The sequence below is a fragment of the Thermobia domestica genome, chromosome 14, assembly GCF_964235325.1.
Source record: "Thermobia domestica chromosome 14, izTheDome1.hap1.1, whole genome shotgun sequence".
In the NCBI taxonomy this organism is placed as follows: Eukaryota; Metazoa; Arthropoda; class Insecta; order Zygentoma; family Lepismatidae; genus Thermobia; species Thermobia domestica.
In genome coordinates this window covers 171,415,273-171,433,728 of record NC_137467.1, presented here as the reverse complement: position 1 = coordinate 171,433,728, position 18,456 = coordinate 171,415,273, and the positions used below count along the sequence as shown (strand labels likewise).

Sequence of the window (18,456 nt, the reverse complement as noted above, 5' to 3'; positions counted from 1 at the left end):
CTAATAGCCAAGAACAACAACAATCACAACCACAACAAAATAGTGCTCGTGGGGATAAACGTAAGAATTTTCGAAATCAAAATGGCAAGAACGGACAATATTGGAATCAGGGTAGGAATTCCCATAACAAAGGTCAAAGTAGAGGAAATCATAATCCGAACAGAGGTAGAGGTAGGAAATATTATAATAATAATGGACGACAAGGTTGGAATAATTGGAATCCACAGGCTGTCCCAATGTATTACCAACAAAATCACGCGCAACCGCAACCTCAACCAAATTTAAACTACAATGCAGCGCCTTTTGTTCCGTATAATCAAGGTTCTTTTCCATGCCCAAATTGTCAAAACTGCCAAGGACAAGGCCAATCCCAAAATTTAAACTAAAAACGTCTGTAAATGAAAGGGGCACATTTACAGCGTATAGGGCACAGAAACAAAAACAAATATTAGCCTCAATCCAGTGTGAAAACGACATGGTGTTTTTAACTGTAAATATAGAAAATAAACCAGTTAGAGCTATAATTGATTCTGCGAGTCAGTTATCGATTATTAACAAGAATTTAATTCCGCCAGGAGCTCTAGTCAGAAATATTGAAACGAGAATTAAAGGTATTACTCAGAATTCCATTTCAGTAAATAAAATAGCTGTAATTAGGTTTTCTGTAGCGGGGAAAACATTCCATCATACTTTTAGAGTTATTCCTGAGTTTTCACATGATTTATTGATTGGAAATGATTTCTTATTTCCACATGGAGTTAAGTTAGATTACGAAAGTAAAACAATAGCCTTACATAGATTTGGAAAACCACCATCCAAGCTATCACAAGTGGATAATATCACAGTATCTGTATCAGAAATAGTGCATAATATATTAAAAGCGTGTTTAGTGCCTAAGTTTGTACTTAGTAGAAACGTCTATTTCCCACCTAGGACAAAAGTGTATGTACCAGTAAAATTAGAACATTCTTGGTCGGGAAATGAATACTTGTTGGAACCAAACAAGAAATTAGAAGATCAGTATAAAATTTTAATTCCTAGATCATTACTCTCAAAAGATCAGAATTTGTTAGAAATAACAAACCCATTAGACAAGAAAGTAGTGCTAAAAGCGAACACAGTTGTAGGCTATGGTGAGGATTATATCACTCAGAAACAATGTAATATAGCAGATATGTCAGAGTCGGAAGAGGAAGAATTAGCAAGAGAAAAATTAAAATTTGATGCAAACAAATTGATAATAGGAGAAAAGGCGGATCCCGAAGTTAGAAAGAAATTGATAGATCTTTGCTATGAATATAGTAATGTTTTTGCGTGGGATTCTAAAACGATAGGAAGAGTGAAAAATTACGAACACCACATAGAATTAAGAACTAAAGTTCCCTTCCATCGTAGCCAGTATCCAATCCCCATAGCTCTGAAGCCGTTGGTTCGAGAACAGCTCAATATTCTGCTAGAACAAAAAATCATCGAGAGGGCCGCGTCGCCATACAATAGTCCTATGTTATTCATAAAGAAACCAGACAATTCTATTCGTGCAGTATTGGATATGCGAATTTTAAACAATCACGCAGTTTTCCATAGCACGTCATTACCACCAATACATAATATTCTATCAACAATGGGAGGACATTTGTGGTACAGCATTTGCGATATAAAATCTGCGTACTATACAATCCCTCTTAGTGAAGAATCTAGGGATTATACTGGATTTAATATCCCAGGTGAGGGTAGTTTTAGACTTCGAGTTTTACCACAGGGATATCTATCAGCGCCCGCTGTTTATACAAGAATAATGTCTATTACTTTAGCGAATGTAGCACCAGCAAACGTTTCGTTCTACATGGATGATGTATTTATTTTTGGGAACGATCAACACCAAATGGTAGACATTCTGGGCACTGTATTTGAAAGATTGAGAAATGCAGGTTTGAAATTGTCAGTAGAAAAGTGCAAATTTTTACAAGAACAAATACTTGCGCTAGGACACATAGTTAGTTCCGTCGGTTACCAAGTAAGTGATAAAACAATAAACGCAATTAAGGCTTTTAAATCACCTAAATCGCCTAAACATCTCAAATCTTTCCTTGGTCTCACAAATTACGTCCGGAGATTCTGCAAGGACTACGCTATTTTAGTCCAGCCGCTACAATTGATGACCCGGAAAGGTAAAAAGTTTCAGTGGACAGAAGAACATGAAGCTGCTTTTCAGAAGCTTAAGGACGCTTTGATGAAGGCACCCCTTTTATCACCCTACGTACCACATAGACCTCTAAGATTAGCGACAGACGCTTCGAGTCTTTCGATAGGCAGTTGTTTGTTACAAAAACAGGAAAATGGAGAATGGACGCCGTTAGGTTATTACAGTCGTTTGTTAAGACCGTCCGAAAGTTCGCGCCATATTGTAGAACTAGAATTATTATCAATTTTATCGGCGTGTAAAGCATTTAATTTCTATTTATATGGAAATGAATTCGAACTTTACACTGACTGTAAGGCTCTTACATATTTAAAGACAGCACCCAAACTATCGCCCAAATTACTACGGTATGCGTTGGAATTACAGGAATACAATTACGGAAAGAAGACACAGATGATAAACCTTTGGATCTGTCAACCGACGCAATTAATTCGAGCATTTCCGCCCTCTCTGATATTCGAACCCTTGACCCACTAACAACCCCTGTATACGCCACTGTTACACGCACACTCCCACATAACCCAAGTACTGACCTCCAGACTATTGGTCGTTGTTCAAATGGTAACAGGTATGTCTCATCCGCCGATGTTTTCCCACAACAACCACGTTGTGCTCTTCAGTATCCATCTTTTGGGGATTTGTCACAGCACGACTTTTCTAAGTTACAAGGACCTTTGACGGACAGTTTCAACTATAAGCAACATAGTTCTCAGGATGAGAATGTTTTCGAACACCTTCCATTGGAACGTTCGTCTTCTCCTCTGCGCCCTGCTGAGCACCGCAGAAATTTGATTTGTGTAGCCGAGTTACCTTGCTACAGATGATCTTTTCAGTGCTTCCATTATTTTACAATTTACAAGTGGTGTCAGTGATTTTATTTTGGTGATGTTTTTTTATTTTAGTGCTTTAGTGCGGCATATATGTTATTTATTTATATATAATATTTCATTATCTTTTGACGTATGGTGATGGTGAATTATGGATTTTGTGCTTTACTTTGTGTTATTGTGTAGTGGTCATTAATCTTATCCCCACATTCTTCAGAATGGCAGATGGAAACGCTGTGATACATGAATGTATGTTGCGTAACCGCTCTCCTCAAGTCAACTACGAACTCAGCATCAGTCTGTTTGCGTTCTGTGGACTTTGTTTGGTTGCGACCAGACACTGCCTTCTGTTTTCCTCTCGTCGATTACCGGAATTGATGAGCGAACATTGCAAATAATTTTATATTTATTTCCCTATATAATGGGATTTTCTTTCAATTTTTCGTGTTTACTCCTTTTATAATTTATTTCATTCTATATGTTATTCCTTTTAATTATGTCTCTTTGTATTTCAATTTTTTTTTCTGTCGCACGAGTGACGCCAGATTTTCTGGTGGGGGGTGTCACGGACGCTCATCGATATCATCGTTAAACTTTGTCCGTGATTGTACTTTTAGCTCAATGTTCTTCAAAGGACATTCAACGAACAGCGAAAGGAAATTATGGATATTTCAAAATCAAATTCTGTTTAATTAATGAATTCTTTATCTGTAAAACTGCTATGTAATTCCGTCTTTGAAATCATTGCCAAGCACTGAAGTCAGCTAGCTTTCACAATTCAACACGTAAGATCCATGCATTGACAAATATGATGACAGAAGTGAATTTCAGAGGTTTACGTCTTTACGTATTCCACCACGAGTACAGGAAGTTCCATAACCTCGTCTCGAGTGGAATAACAAAACTACTGGGCTCTTCCAAAGTCGGAGTAGTAGCTTCGAAAATCCATCAGGAGGAACACCTAGTCACTAGTGTGGATCATATTGCTTATCTAGACTACATCAATAAGAAAAGGTATGTACCTGTTAATATTTGTCAATACCTAGTCATGAGTCAGTGCTTGGGAAGTTTCAAATAGACGCTACTGATCAAAACTACACACATTAAAAACATTCCCCACAGATCCTATTCTTTTATTTCAACCGAAATGATTAATGACGAATTTATTGGTGTACAACTTATCGATGTCTAGATTATTAAGAAAGTTTTGGTTATTGCTATGACACCTCTTGCGTACGTCCCGTTCTATGTAGATCATAGATAACTCATAGCATAACCGCAATTATTTAAAGAGAAAATCAACTCATCGTATTAAAAATTGAAAAATGATAAGTTTTAAGCGTTTATCTTTATTGTATCATGAGAAGTTAAGTCTGAACTGTTTCAGTAGTTGTTGCTACCGCTTTTGTCAATAGAATTTGTTTATTTACAAGCATACATATTCACTTCTTAGAAACTCTCTTGCTTTTTTATGGCGTAAGCAGAATAAATTTAAATCCAGCAATCTTGGGAAATCTAGTTCCTTTATTCCTAGGTGTTTCAGCATCTGAAACTTTTCTTTATGAACAATGAACTTCTTTTGTTGAACAAGTTTATTTCTGGGATCCGATATAATTTCGAGTGTAAATGTCACATTTATATTGTGTAAATATTTTGTGTATATATTCAACATTTTTAAAAAACCAAGTTCAATATTAGTTTCGTAATTCAACAATAGGAATAGCGCTAACACTGCGAAATTATATTGGACCCTGTAGTTGGTGCCAAAACGTAATTTCTTCAGCATAAGAAGTTCCTTGTTTCTAGTGCTTCATAAAGAAACCAACGTGCTTGGTGCTGAAACCATTTCCCTGTACGGATATGTAGTTTTAGTGCTGACCGAACATAAAGAAGCGTTTGGAGAGCTGCTTGAATTTAAAAGTAGTTAACTTTGGCCTACAGAGCTAGAAATATAGGCAGATACTGGAAGTCAATACGCTGACCATATATCACCCACTTCAGCGTCGGACATTATATTGTGTGGGTGTTAATTTTTTTATCATTTGATTAGTGAGTGGAGATTAGGCGGAGATTTGAAATACGCACGAAATTTTCATTTTTCAGTAATTATAAGTTTTTTTTTTTTTAAAGCTTACCCGACTTCACACACTTAACCCACTTGTTTAAAATCTTACCCGCAATAGAGACAATATAATGTAATATGAAAGTGCTCCGAAACTTTGTAGTTCAACCTCTTTACTGTATGCAACCAACTGTACTTTGGTTGGGCGCAGTATCGTCCTGATTAACAACAAAGAAAACATACAAGTTCGCCTAGATTTTTTTTTTTCAGTTATTGATAAATAGATGGAAATAATAAAACAAAACAAGTCTAGATAAACACAAAGGATTCCTTTCAAAAACTGCATAAATGCTGTTACACGACCTTAACAATAATAGTTGTAGGCGTACTTGAACTCTTACATATTTATACTATTATTTCATTAGTTTTTTGAATGATATTTACAACAGAGATCAAACTAGTCCCCACTGATTTAAGAGCTTGATTAACAAATCAGTTACTACAAACTCAAATATAAAACATTTTGTTTGTCTTCACGTAATCCAACTTCGAAAATTGGCCTTTTGTTTTAACATTTCGTAGCAAGTAGTTAGCAACTTTAATCTAGTGTCGTCAACAGCTTGAGCGGCTCGGCTCACGGCTCATTCACCATCGAGCCGAGCCGGTGGCTCACCTGAGCCGAGCCGATGATTCACCTGAGCCGAACCGAACCGATGGCTCATTGCAACCGAGCCGAGCCGGTTCATATCACTGTACGGTACGTCTAAGTATATGGAAAAGGAGAATAAGAAGTGTATAGTACGTTTAAGTACATGGAAAAGGAGAATAAGATAGGAACGGTACGCTTAAGTGCATGGTAAAAGAGAATAAGATGTACATGGTACGCTTAGTTACGTGGGAAAGGATAACAAGATGTGTGCGGTACGCTTAAGTACATGGAAAAAGAGTGTACGGTATGCTTAAGTACATGGAAAAGTTAACAGTGTTTGTTAAAAGAGTTATTCACACTATCTGGATATGAATTTTTTGAGCTCTGAAAGAAGCTTCAGACAGAGACCTTGAAGATGAAATATGTCCAAAATGTCCAAAAGCGAACGTTATTCCCTTTTACACTGAACACACCAAGTATATAATTTCAGTTATACGTGAGCAATTACTAAATCCTTCATTTACTTTACCTTCTTTTTTTTTTATCCAAATGTTGACTGTCTTACTGTACTTTTAATACATTTTATTAAGTATTTCAATATCATTGATATTGTTATTTGAACAGATGCTGCGAGAAGAATTGCGAAGAGCGGAAGGCGAGTTGGAAGACAGATGTTGGGCACCACCTTTTGGACTTCAGCATTGGCTACAGCTTACCCATGAAATTGAGAATAAGGGTTACATCAAGAAAAAGGCATCGGCCGAGAAACAATTACAACAAGCACGAGAGGCTGTAAGTACTATTTCAGTTTTCTTGAGTCAAACGTATTGACCAGTCCAGGCTTAGCATTTATTCTTACTACAGTTATAAATGACGACTAACCCTCAATAGGACGGATTTTTATTGATACAGAGTTACATTCTCACAAGACGAATTATTGGATTTTCTTTTCTTTTCTATAGATCGACTCCTTCTTCTCACCAACAGGCATTACTTTTTGTTGGAAAACAATATTTTAGTTTTTCGATGCTATCATTTTACTATAAAACTACAAGTAGCGATAAATGTAGGAACTAAGGGGAGAATTAATGAACTGTTCATTTCCTTAACGTGGTGGGATATTATTCCATATATTTCCCATCATTTTTAGGTCATTTCCTCAAACATTCCACCACATTTCTTTGAATTCTATTCAACATTTGAAGATCTGAGCACTTTTTGCAGCAATGTTAATCTTTTTTGGACATAGTTCATATCCCAGGTTTTCATGTCATACTTCATAGATAAGGCAGAGACCATGAGGTTGAGCCTCGTGGCTACATGATTAGCATGTGCGCCTTAGGCATGGGGGACCCGAGTTCGATTCAGAATGGGAGCTTACGTGGTTCAAATCCCCCGTTAAACTGTAGGTCCAGCTCTCAGTTTCTCCACTTCAGTAATCATCATTGGAACGCTTTTATGTAACGAACTAGCTCGTGGCTATATGGTTTTTTCGGAGTGGGGGAATCCGGGTTCGAATCCCGGTGGGAACTCACATGGTTTGTATCCCACATTGAGCTGTCCACATCTTACATAACCTTGGTACTGACAGAGATACTGACTCCAATCCCATAAATCAACCAATTTCGGTTGAAGTCAGTTGATCGTGATGTCCAATCTTCAGATCCCCTTTTCCCAATCGATCGAGTAGGAAAGATGTCATTCAACCACCATGTAATCCAAACTGTATATTTAATTCATACCATCAGTAAAGTGGTATAACGAGAAATTATTTTGGTACCGGATAGAAGAAAAGATATAAAAAGGTGCTGATGTAATCGTTGAAACATATATTCGGTAGGTACGAGTGAAATGTGTGCCCCAGGTGCGTTATTTCTAAAGAAAAAAAAAAAAAAACTGCCATACGTGGTTAACCAAAACAGTTGCGATGTTCAACCACACTTTTTTCTGTCGCTCAGCTAACTATTGAATTCCATGCCGAAAAAAGTTTGCGATGCGAATATCTCAGCCCCATATTTTACCGCACAATCATCAAAGATCTTTCTTCTCAAAAAGTTATCGAGATGCTGAAAAAAAAAAAAAAAAAAAAAAATGGTAGTGGGAGTGAAAGACATCAGTAGAATACGGTGGGTAAGTTTTTAATACGATACTCATGGAAAATCGACACCATTCTTTGAGCGACGTATAGGCATAAATGATCATGCAACATGAGGATACCGAATCTGTTGACCATTGGTGTATGCTTGGCCAGGCCCGCAACCAGAAGGGGGTAGGGGGGCATGCCCCCTAAACTTTTCGTGGCCCCTCCAGACCTTAATACAAAATGCTATTATTAATACATAAAACAATTTAGATATTTGTAAGAGTATTTTTAATGACTGGGCTCCCCGTAACATATACATGCCCCCTCCCCCAAACCTCTGTGGCTGGTTTCGGGCCTGTGCTTGGCTGTAACGATGTGTAGTGATGGTTTTGTCGCAACGGAGAAAAACATGATGAATCATTCCCACCATAATAACAACACCTTCTGTTGGTAGAAGAGTTATCTGGACACTGTTCTGGACGTTGATTAGGACCAAACCACTGTACTGACCATTTATGATTGTCATAGAGATCCATATTTTAATAGAAGTGACAATCCAATGCAGATCTTTCAAGTTATTCCGCGCAGAAAATTGCATTCCTCGAGATGGCGATTCTTGATGGCCGGTGTCATCCCAAATGGCACTCTCGAGCTCATTTTTCTCACCTTACCTATTGCATGGTATGGTGTATACTAGTCTGTTATGTGTGGCCCCGCGTAGCGTAACCGCTAACGTTCTTATCTTTAGTGCGAGCTATCCCGAGTTCGATTCACGGTGGGGACACAGGGTCAAAAAAGTGTAAAACCTTTTTCAGACGAGCCATCCTGAGTGAGGTTTCCCTGGGTTTTCCTCATTTCCACGAGGTAAATGTCGGCATAGTACCTAACATATAGGTCGCCAGCGGCTTCCTTTCCCAATCCTTTCTTCTTTTTCCTCGGATAGTGTGATCGCCGAGAGACGTCATCCCTCATACGTGACAGACTTATATGGCCATAGATGCCGGAAACCCAGAAATCCAATTCCCAATACTAATCCTTGTCTATAGTGTTACGAACGCTTTTCCGAGGGTCTGCTTTTACGATATTTGTGAGGAGCTTATCCAAACATGATGTTGGTCAATGCCTACTGGGCTAATTTTGCAGACCACCGAAACGAAATTTGACAAACTATGATGAATGGTGCCTGCATTTGCAATTCCTGCCTCAAATGAACTGTTAATGTTTTTTACTGCTTGCTGTGCAGAACGCGCCTGTTTGAATCGTAAAGAAGAATCATTCATTATTATGTGTTGTCCATGGTACAGTGTCATACGAACCTGTTCAAAATCGCACAAGCGCAGTGTCTTCTGACAGTTCGGGTACTTCAACCTGTTTGCTGTACGTGCACAGAGTTTATGACATTAGACGTTTGACTTTAAACCATCCCGGTGTTGTGTTGATGAGGTGAGCTTTCCACCGGGCGGACATTTCATTCGAGTTAACGTGATACCTAGTAACAAGACGGCCCTAGATCAAATTCCAGGTAACAACAACCGTGTGGACTAGAGCGTTGTCATGCAGAATGCGAGCTCAATACAGAGCGACTAATTCAGGTGACTACCTCCAATGAACGACGCAGTTAGACATTCTATTCAATTAATTGATACATTATTCCTTATATAGATGGCACCATTTGCCATAAACGGCTGTTACCAGTGTCAGGACAAAAACTTTTCAAAATTTCCTCGTATTTTGAACTTTCCGAAAAACAAGATGACATTATTGAAAATCGCCAGAAGTACAGTTCTTAATGACATTTAACTATAATTATTGCAGTGGGCAAATAGCAGGAAAGCTGAAGTGTGATATTGTACTTTTTTAAAATTATCTCAGTAATTCATCAATATCTTCTTACGTTTCAGCGCAATATCCCTAGTATAAAATTCATCCCAAAAGAAAAGGATTAATGAAAGCGTTATGTAACTTCCGATGCGTTGTCTTTTCGTAATTCTTAACATTGATCTGAAATGAAATGAAATCTTTAATTTTTACGTCCCACGGTTATGCCGGTTAAGCTAAAGGAGACGGTGATGATGAGAAATGAATGAAATGTTGGAATGAAGAAAGTGAGAGGAAACGGGAGAACCCCGAGAAAACCCACGAGCACGGTGTTTGTCCACCACAAAGTCCACACGGCGCGAGCTGGGATCGAACCAGGGACTCTAAGCACCGGAGGTGAACGCTCTACCACTGAGTCACCGCGCCCCCCTAACATTGATTTGAAAAGTTCTAATTAAACTACCGATGCTTTATAAGGATAGCATCTTCTCTTGACGTTTAATATAGGTTGAATGCTTGGATATTTGTTTAAGGAAGGCTTTACTGTAATGATCTACACACTTTTTTTTTTTAAATTCTTACTACTAATGTTAAAGCATTATTTCTCAATCAGCAGAACTCGAGTCATTAAAGTTAGTTATTGTAATTAGTTTAAAATCATGTAATAAGATGAGAATATATATATTGTGGGACAACTGATGGTTAGCATATGTATTTATCCACTATTCAGTTTATGTTTTGGTATTAAAATTAAAATTCATTTCTTGGGTATAAAATTTTCTTAATTAGTGATGTTTGTGGACAAAATATTAATAGTCTAATAATTGTGTCTTTGAATAGTGCGAGAAATTGAGGAAGAAACGATCCAGTTTAGTTGGAGCTTTCGTTTCTACACATGGCAAGTCTATTGACGATGTAGACAAAAGCATCGTTGAAGCCAGGTAAGTAATCTGTTTTGTTTTATCTCAATTATGTAATGTGAAAGTGATTCAAGCTCTAATCTATATTTTCTGTTGCGAGCAACGTACTGGTAATATGAATATTGTTTGATACACTTGTGAGGCATGAGCCATGTTTTGTTATCAAAGCCGTAGCGACGAGACATAAAAGAGTATATGAATAATATACGTCTAAAACGCAAAGCGAATCTGAATCCTTTGTCGATTTGCCCGGTGGTCTTCATAGTTCGCCGCAGTTAAATTGATTGTGTAACCAAATGTTTTGGATCAGTCTTTTCCACTTGATGTTCGTGACGTCGTAGCTTGCGTCTTACATTCTTAGAGCTTAGCTCAGGAATCTCTGCCGCGATTCTAATTCTTCGTAGGCGTCAATCGCGGCAGAGATTTGTGAACTAAGCTATAGTAAACTCATAAAACCAATCGTTTTTCGACACGATGCTCTGTAACGTCATTTTGCTTCTTTAATTCTCAGTAAATCCATAGATCAGTCATTTCCAGCTCTATGATCTGTGACGTCATAATTTGCTTCTTTCATTTACAGTAAACCCCAAAATCAGCATTTCCAACTCGAAACTTTATGACGTCATGGTTTGCTTCTTTCATTCTCAATAAATCCATAAATTAGTTATTTGTAGCTCGATCTGTGACTCATAATTTGCTTATTTCATTCTCAGTAAACACAGGTCAGGAATTCTCAATTCGATGGTCTGTGACGTCATAGTTGCTTTTCTCATTCTCAGTAAATCATTAGATCAATAATTTCTAACTCGATATTCTGTGACGTCATGGTTTGTTCCTCTCATTGTCGCATTGATTATTGTTTGTCTCATTCTCAGTAAATCCTTAGATCAGACATTTCTAAATCTGCTTTATACATCGTGGTTTGTTTCTCCCATTCTCGATAACCGCATAGATCATTGTATGTTTCCTTTTCAGTAAACCCATAGGTCAGTACTTTCGAACAAGATGTTCTGTAATGTCGTAATTTACTTCTCTTGTTGTAGTAAACCCATAGACCAGTAATATTCCACTCATATTTCGTGACACCATAGCTTCATTCTCGCATTTGCAGTAAACTAGACGAACAAAGATATATATATATATATATATATATATATATATATATATATATAAAGTACGTCAATAATTTTGTCTGTACCGGACAACCAAAGCATAATGGCGCTGATTTGTGTATACACTTTTGGTCTAGATATAAAAGCAATGAACAGGATCATAGCCTCATGTATTTTTGCCCAAATTATTATCAATGGACAACTTATCCTCTTCCTCATTTGTATTTACTGACACTGTGAAACATAAAACTAGTGGAGAATTTTCTTAGGGGGGTTTTTAATAAAGAGATCAGATATGAGTAGCGCTTTTGGTGTCCAACATACACAAGTGAATGTACTATTAGCAGCAATAGGATAGCATTGCTTCAATTTAGGTCAAGCTCCAAGACCAAGCTAACTTATAACGGTATTTCTTTTACCATTGTTTGGATACAGATCTCATACAAGGTTTTGCACTGGTGAAGCTCACTGTTGAAATATGCAAGATACAAATACAAGCCACCAGAACAAAACTACTCTTTTATTGTGCGCTATTGAGAACAGAAATAATGCAGTGCGGAACTTTATATTTCTGTGTAATTCACAACAACGGAGAACACAAATAAACTGTATTAAATTAAATTCGAAAATCTCAGTATTACTTTCAAATAGAAACGTTGAAGTGGCTTCATATAGAGATTTAAACGTCTCACCATGTGTCCTAAATATACTGTATCGCATAGACGAAGCATCGAACGCAAGCATGTAACAATTAGGCCCGCTATATATTATAGGATAGATCCTAGGAAATCTCTTAAGATTTTTGCTAGAACCAAAATCTCTACGTATATGGCATCAGATCGCATGTCATTTCCTATGTTCTGAACGATCCTATGAGATTTCTCTTGTTTAGAGCACACTCTGTTTCAGAAAGAAAATTCGTAAGATTTCGATTTAAGGGACATCTGGTGGGAGAAAATGTGCTTTTTTTGCGGGGGGGGGGGGGGGGGAGTGTGCAATTTAACAATTGACAAATATAGGCATAGTTATCCTAGTGCTATCCTATTTTAGGTCTCGCAGATTTGTGAAGTGTGATACAACAGGGTGTCTATCGATCACGAAAGTCACGAATGTCACGAAAAAGTCACGAAATCAGAAAACGGTCATGAAAGTCACGAAAAAGTCACGAAATTTAGCTTTTGGGTCACGATTTTTTTTTTAACTGTACAAATGTAAGTACAGATTGGAAAATTTCGTTCTATAAAACGTGAAAATTTACCATCAAAAATGTCTGGTCGCATGGATGAAAATTCGACCTAATTCGTACCCGGATTTGCTCTTGAAAGTGTTAGGAAATTTTATGATTTGGTGAAGAAAAGGTCACGAAAAAGTCACGAAATTTCATTTTGGAATTTTAGTAGACACCCTGTATAATTTTGAAAGAACATTTCACAAGAAATCTAAATGTGTGAGCGCTGCACCCGTGATTTTAATATTTCGTGAGAAATGCAACTTTTCAATCACGTAATCAGGTCAGATAAGAAAAATCTTCATGTGTATGGCACACAAAGGGTAGGATTTCCTACGAGATATGTCGTAACATTTTTTCGAAGATAAATCGTAAGAGATTTCGTAGGATTTATCCTATAGTGTGTAGCAGACCTTATTAGGATACAACATAAAATAACACATAAACACCAATTAATATAGCATACCCCTTTATAATTGGTTTGGTTTACCGAAACTACTTGAAGAAACATCTCCAAATTTGGGATCGCTAAAATAGAGGGTCCAAAGTTAGAAACAAAGTTCGTCCTTGGAACCGATACTCAACTCTGAAGTGCTAGAAATTAACTATTTCCGGTTTCAACGTTCATCACTATTGTTTCGTTTTTGGAACCGATACTCAACTCTGAAGTGCTAGAAATTAACTATTTCCGGTTTCAACGTTCATCACTATTGTTTCGTTTTTGGAACCGATACTCAACTCTGAAGTGCTAGAAATTAACCATTTCCGGTTTCAACGTTCATCACTATTGTTTCGTTTTTGGAACCGATACTCAACTCTGAAGTGCTAGAAATTAACTATTTCCGGTTTCAACGTTCATCACTATTGTTTCGTTTTTGGAACCGGTACTCAACTCTGAAGTGCTAGAAATTAACCATTTCCGGTTTCAACGTTCATCACTACAGAGCAAACCCGATAAAAGATAGAGAGATGTGGTTTTCTGCAATAGGTTAAGAGTCTTTATCCCGGCGAAATTAAAGTACCGCTAATTTTACAGTAATTATGTGATATCTTCAAATAGATAAAAAGATAATCGAAATGTGGAACAAGAGCGCCCTAGACAATATTATTTTACATGAGAAACCGTTATCACGACTCACTTATCTGCTTTCGATTTCGAGCCATTTTGAAAATCGGCATTTATTTTCGCGTTTCTAAACAGCTGAAAACGGAAAGCCACTAGGTGACTTGTGATAACGGTACCTCACGCAAAATAATATTGTCTAGGGCGCTCTTGTTCCATATTTCAATTATCTTTTATCTATTTGAAGATATCACATAATTACTGTAAAATTAGCGGGATTTTAATTTCGCCGGAATGAAGACTCTTAAACATCCCAAGAATACATTACATCTCTCTTTAACACTATACCAAAACCATAAGTAGTAGACATCCATAAACTTCTGGTTTCAATATTGATTTACATAAAGCAAAAACAATAATAGATAGTGAGAGAGGCTGTTTTTTTTTGGAGAAGCGTCCTAAGAATAGGTCCGTTTTCTCTCTTAACCCTCTATTCAAACTGAGACACTTCCGATTTGAACGGTGATATCCTTGGACTAAAAACCGTAATAGATAGCAAGAAAGTGTTTTTAATATGGATTCATTGTCCGAAGTACAAGTGTCTTCTGTGATCTTATCCCTCTGTTGCAAATGATAGTTATAGATCTATTTCGTCTGGTTTCAGTATTGAATTAGCATAGTTTTAAAATCTACCGTAGTTTCGTAATTTGAAACAAAATTCGCGTGTTTCCTGTTTTGACCTCATGTACGTACTCTCAGCCCTTTGTCATTGATTAATCTTTCATTCTGTACAGATCTAGTTCGTCGAAAATTCTTTTCTTACCGTCCAGCGTGAAATAGGCTGTGTATACAGGGTGGGCTAAAAGTCACGAAGTGCTTATAACTGTGAATAACGTTTTTCATTTATTCCATTGATATTTATTCATTCCATTGATATTTCACAGACTGAAAGACCAAGGATGAGCGATTGTTTACGCTTATGTATAAAATATAATGTCAGGTAGGTATCCGTCATTATGGGCCTTATTGATAGGGCCTATGTAGGGCATGATCCGTGACAGAAGTCAGTATTTCTGCTCCGAGTGCCCGTATTTCTGCGCAAATATTGTCTTGAGCTGCTGTATTGTATATGGTGTGTTCACATACACTTTGTCCTTCAGATAGTCCCAAAGAAAATAATTAAGTGGAAATATGGGCACTCGGACCTCTGTCATGAATCATGTGCTACACAGCTCCCATATCTGTGAGACCCATAATGGCGAACACCTACCTGAGATTATATTCCTCATATAAGCGTAAATAATCTCCCATCCTTGGTCTTTAAGTTTATGAAACATCAATGTAAACTAAGGATAAATAAGAGTTATTCACAGTTATAACTTCTTCGTAACTTTTGGCCCATTCTTTGATTATTTTGATTTTCTTAATACACATTGCCAGTAAACGAAGGTGTGAATCTCGATATATATTTCATTTGTTATAAGGTACTGAATTTATTTATTTGTTGTTTGATTTTAGGACGGCCTTGAATGAAGTTACTCAGGAGCTCCAAGAACGTGTCCATCGGTGGAAGCAAATTGAGCTTCTGTGTGGTTTTAACATAATTAACAACAACGGGTTGCAATTTTTGGAAGGTTTACTTTATAGAGGAAACAACGGACGGGGAGCCAGTATGCGTGGAGGTCAGTATAGACAATCATTCTATTTTACGTACCTTTTTTTTAATATAAAAAAAAGAGAGTCAAGTAATTGCCTTTTCCACTTACTAAGTTTATGACTGAGTAGGGTACGAATAGGCAGAGGAAAGCCGGCTTTTTACCCAGATCTGTAGCGAATTAGAATTAGACGCTGTTAGTGAAGATACAAAAACCATTATTAGTTCTTTTGATACAATAATAAATATTTTGTGAATATGTATGTTCTAAGGTTTTTTGTACTCTTTGTTGGTTTTAAGTTGTTCGCTATTTTTTTTTTAAATGGTGGAGTGTGTAGGGAAGAGACATGGTAGACTAGTGTTGGACTCATGTTCGCGTGGTCGCGGGTTCGATTCCGGGCCGATGCTTCCTAATTTTCGGCGTTCACCCAGCGCACAGTGGGGCGAAAACGCAAAAAGCTGGCCAAAATATGATAACTATATTCAAATTGAATGAAATTTAGTATTAAGGGGTTTTGAGGTTGCTAATTATGATTCTGCAACTAAAGTTGAGAAAAACAAAATGGCGGATCCAAAATGGCGGAATAAAATTTGCAAAAGTCGAAAAAGTCGTAGAAATGTTCTCAAAAGTGGCGATAAAGGGGTTATTGAGGTTGCTGATTACGATTCTGCAACTAAATTAAAAAAAAAAAAAAAAAATGACGGAATATAAAGAATGCGAACATACTTCGTAATTTTCACAATGTATCTTTAACAACATTCACTTTTTTCACATATTTTGATGAACAATTACTTGTTACTTACGTTCTTATTTATTAGAAATGTATTATTACTTAAATGACACAAGTTATTGGTATTTGACTCGGTTATAACTGCAACGGCTTGTCACTGTAACATTAAATGAACATCAACACGCTTCGTAATTGGCACGTTTTGGCAGCTACTTTTTTGTCGACAGCATTAATTAATATTGAGACTACCATTCTACAAAATATGAACGTGGCGCACGAGGGTGCACATAATGTTTTCAACGCTTTAAGTTAATAAAATATATAAACAATGTGAAAATTTTGCCTGATTTGCGATTCAAATTATAAATTATTACTTCATTATTATTAATTTTTCACTTCATACACTTATTCTATTTACCAGTACGATATAGAAAAACTTTACAGATTTAAAAACTATGAACGCGTTCGAAAGTTACAACCGTTTCAACGGACGCGTCACAATTCTTCTATTGTTCTCTACTCATTTGACCTGCTGAAGGGTCTGCTTAAGAGTGGCTCAGGTAGTAGGAATAAAGTAAAAACCCTATTCTATTTATGGATTTGGGCCCTTGTAACATCACTCTAGCCAACTACATAAAAAAATTCCTATATTACTAACTTTCGTTTTTTTACTTTTGGCCAGCTTTTTGCGTTTTCGCCCCACTGTGCATCGTAAGACAAAGTGGGGAGTCACGTGAATAAAGGACGTGATGGTCATTAGATCGAGAAGGCTCATGATATGCCTGTTTAGAGACGCATTGGCCACATGTTCGTCGCTAGACAACGTAGTTCAGCCGGACGCTGACAGATGGCGTTGGATGCTAACAGGTCCACAAAGCGCTGTTACGCCAAGTTTCTTGAAAAGTGTAAGGAAGATTAGGTTGTTGATATCGGGAAACAAATGAGAAAGGGTGATCAAAGAAAGGATGAGAGAACAACAGTTAAAATAAAATTTTAAAAAAATTAAAACCATCTATTATATTTAGAAAATGTAGGTGTGTGTGTGTTCCAGCATAAGTCTGGAACGCCTGGAGTAATTTCAACCGTACACATGTGATTTAAAATCTCAAACATAAAAAAAAAAGCTGTAGGGCTGAGACAACCCTAGCACCTCTTGAGGCAGGAGTGGGAAAGGTGTTACGTTTAACAACAGTCCCTAACAGATTAGGAAACATTTAATAACTTAAAACAATATTGGTTGCCTATACAACACGGATAACACTTCCCTTGAAATGGCGTATCCTATGGAGGGAAGAAGTTTACGATGGACGATATTGAAATGAATAATCCTTAACAGGTTAAGTGCCGCAATAAAAACACCCTTTATGGCCAAAATATATTTTCTTCATTTCTGGTTGCTGTGTCCTAAGTAGTCATTTAATCATTTTAGATAATTCTATAATATTGGTTCTATGTAATATTAATACTTCCTTGTGATGATACGTTAGTCTCATGCGGCCCCAGATAGACCGACGCCCACAATAGGCTTAGTGGCCGCGTCAGATCAACATGTCACCATGGAAATTTTAGCCGATTGTATCCGGATTTTCTCGGGAAAATGCGAATACATAAGTTCGTAACGAGTTTAGTATAGTGGCAACTTCTGTACGCTTCGTTGTACTTTTACTCCACACAATTATTGTCTCGCCTTAGTTTTGAGTGACCTTTGAGTAATGCGGAAAGTACGATGTATTTTTTGCCACTTTGGCTAGATCCATGTGAGACTACGTTGGACTCACAATTTCACAGGTCAAGGCTGTTTCTCGTGGTTGTAGACCAACTACTGTACACTGCAATAGATTTTAATGTGAAAAGTGAGCTCAATGAGTCACCACAGTCCATAAGCTAGCAAAAGGTTGTGTAAAACCAACGGTCTCACGTGACATTTAACCTGTTAAATAAAACTGAAAAGGCCACTTCAATACTTTAAGCAATTTTACAATTTACAGCACGAGATCTATTATTACTGAAGACTTATACATCCATGAAAATGTCTATTTGTATGTTTGTCCGGTATATAAAGCCACACCGTTCGTTTGGTATACTCCTAAGAAACCGTATCGATGAGAC

The 18,456-nt window shown here is 37.1% G+C and overlaps 1 protein-coding gene across 2 annotated transcripts in view; it reads left to right on the top strand.

The window, feature by feature from the left end:
- The window catches only part of Stim (stromal interaction molecule), a 193,308-nt gene that overhangs the window by 70,120 nt on the left and 104,732 nt on the right, over nt 1-18,456 (top strand). For both annotated transcript variants that reach the window (XM_081739177.1, XM_081739176.1), the window contains exons 8-10: nt 6,363-6,530; nt 10,480-10,580; nt 15,481-15,644. In XM_081739177.1, coding sequence (XP_081595303.1) covers nt 6,363-6,530; nt 10,480-10,580; nt 15,481-15,644 — 433 coding nt within the window. The remainder of the gene's footprint in view (nt 1-6,362; nt 6,531-10,479; nt 10,581-15,480; nt 15,645-18,456) is intronic.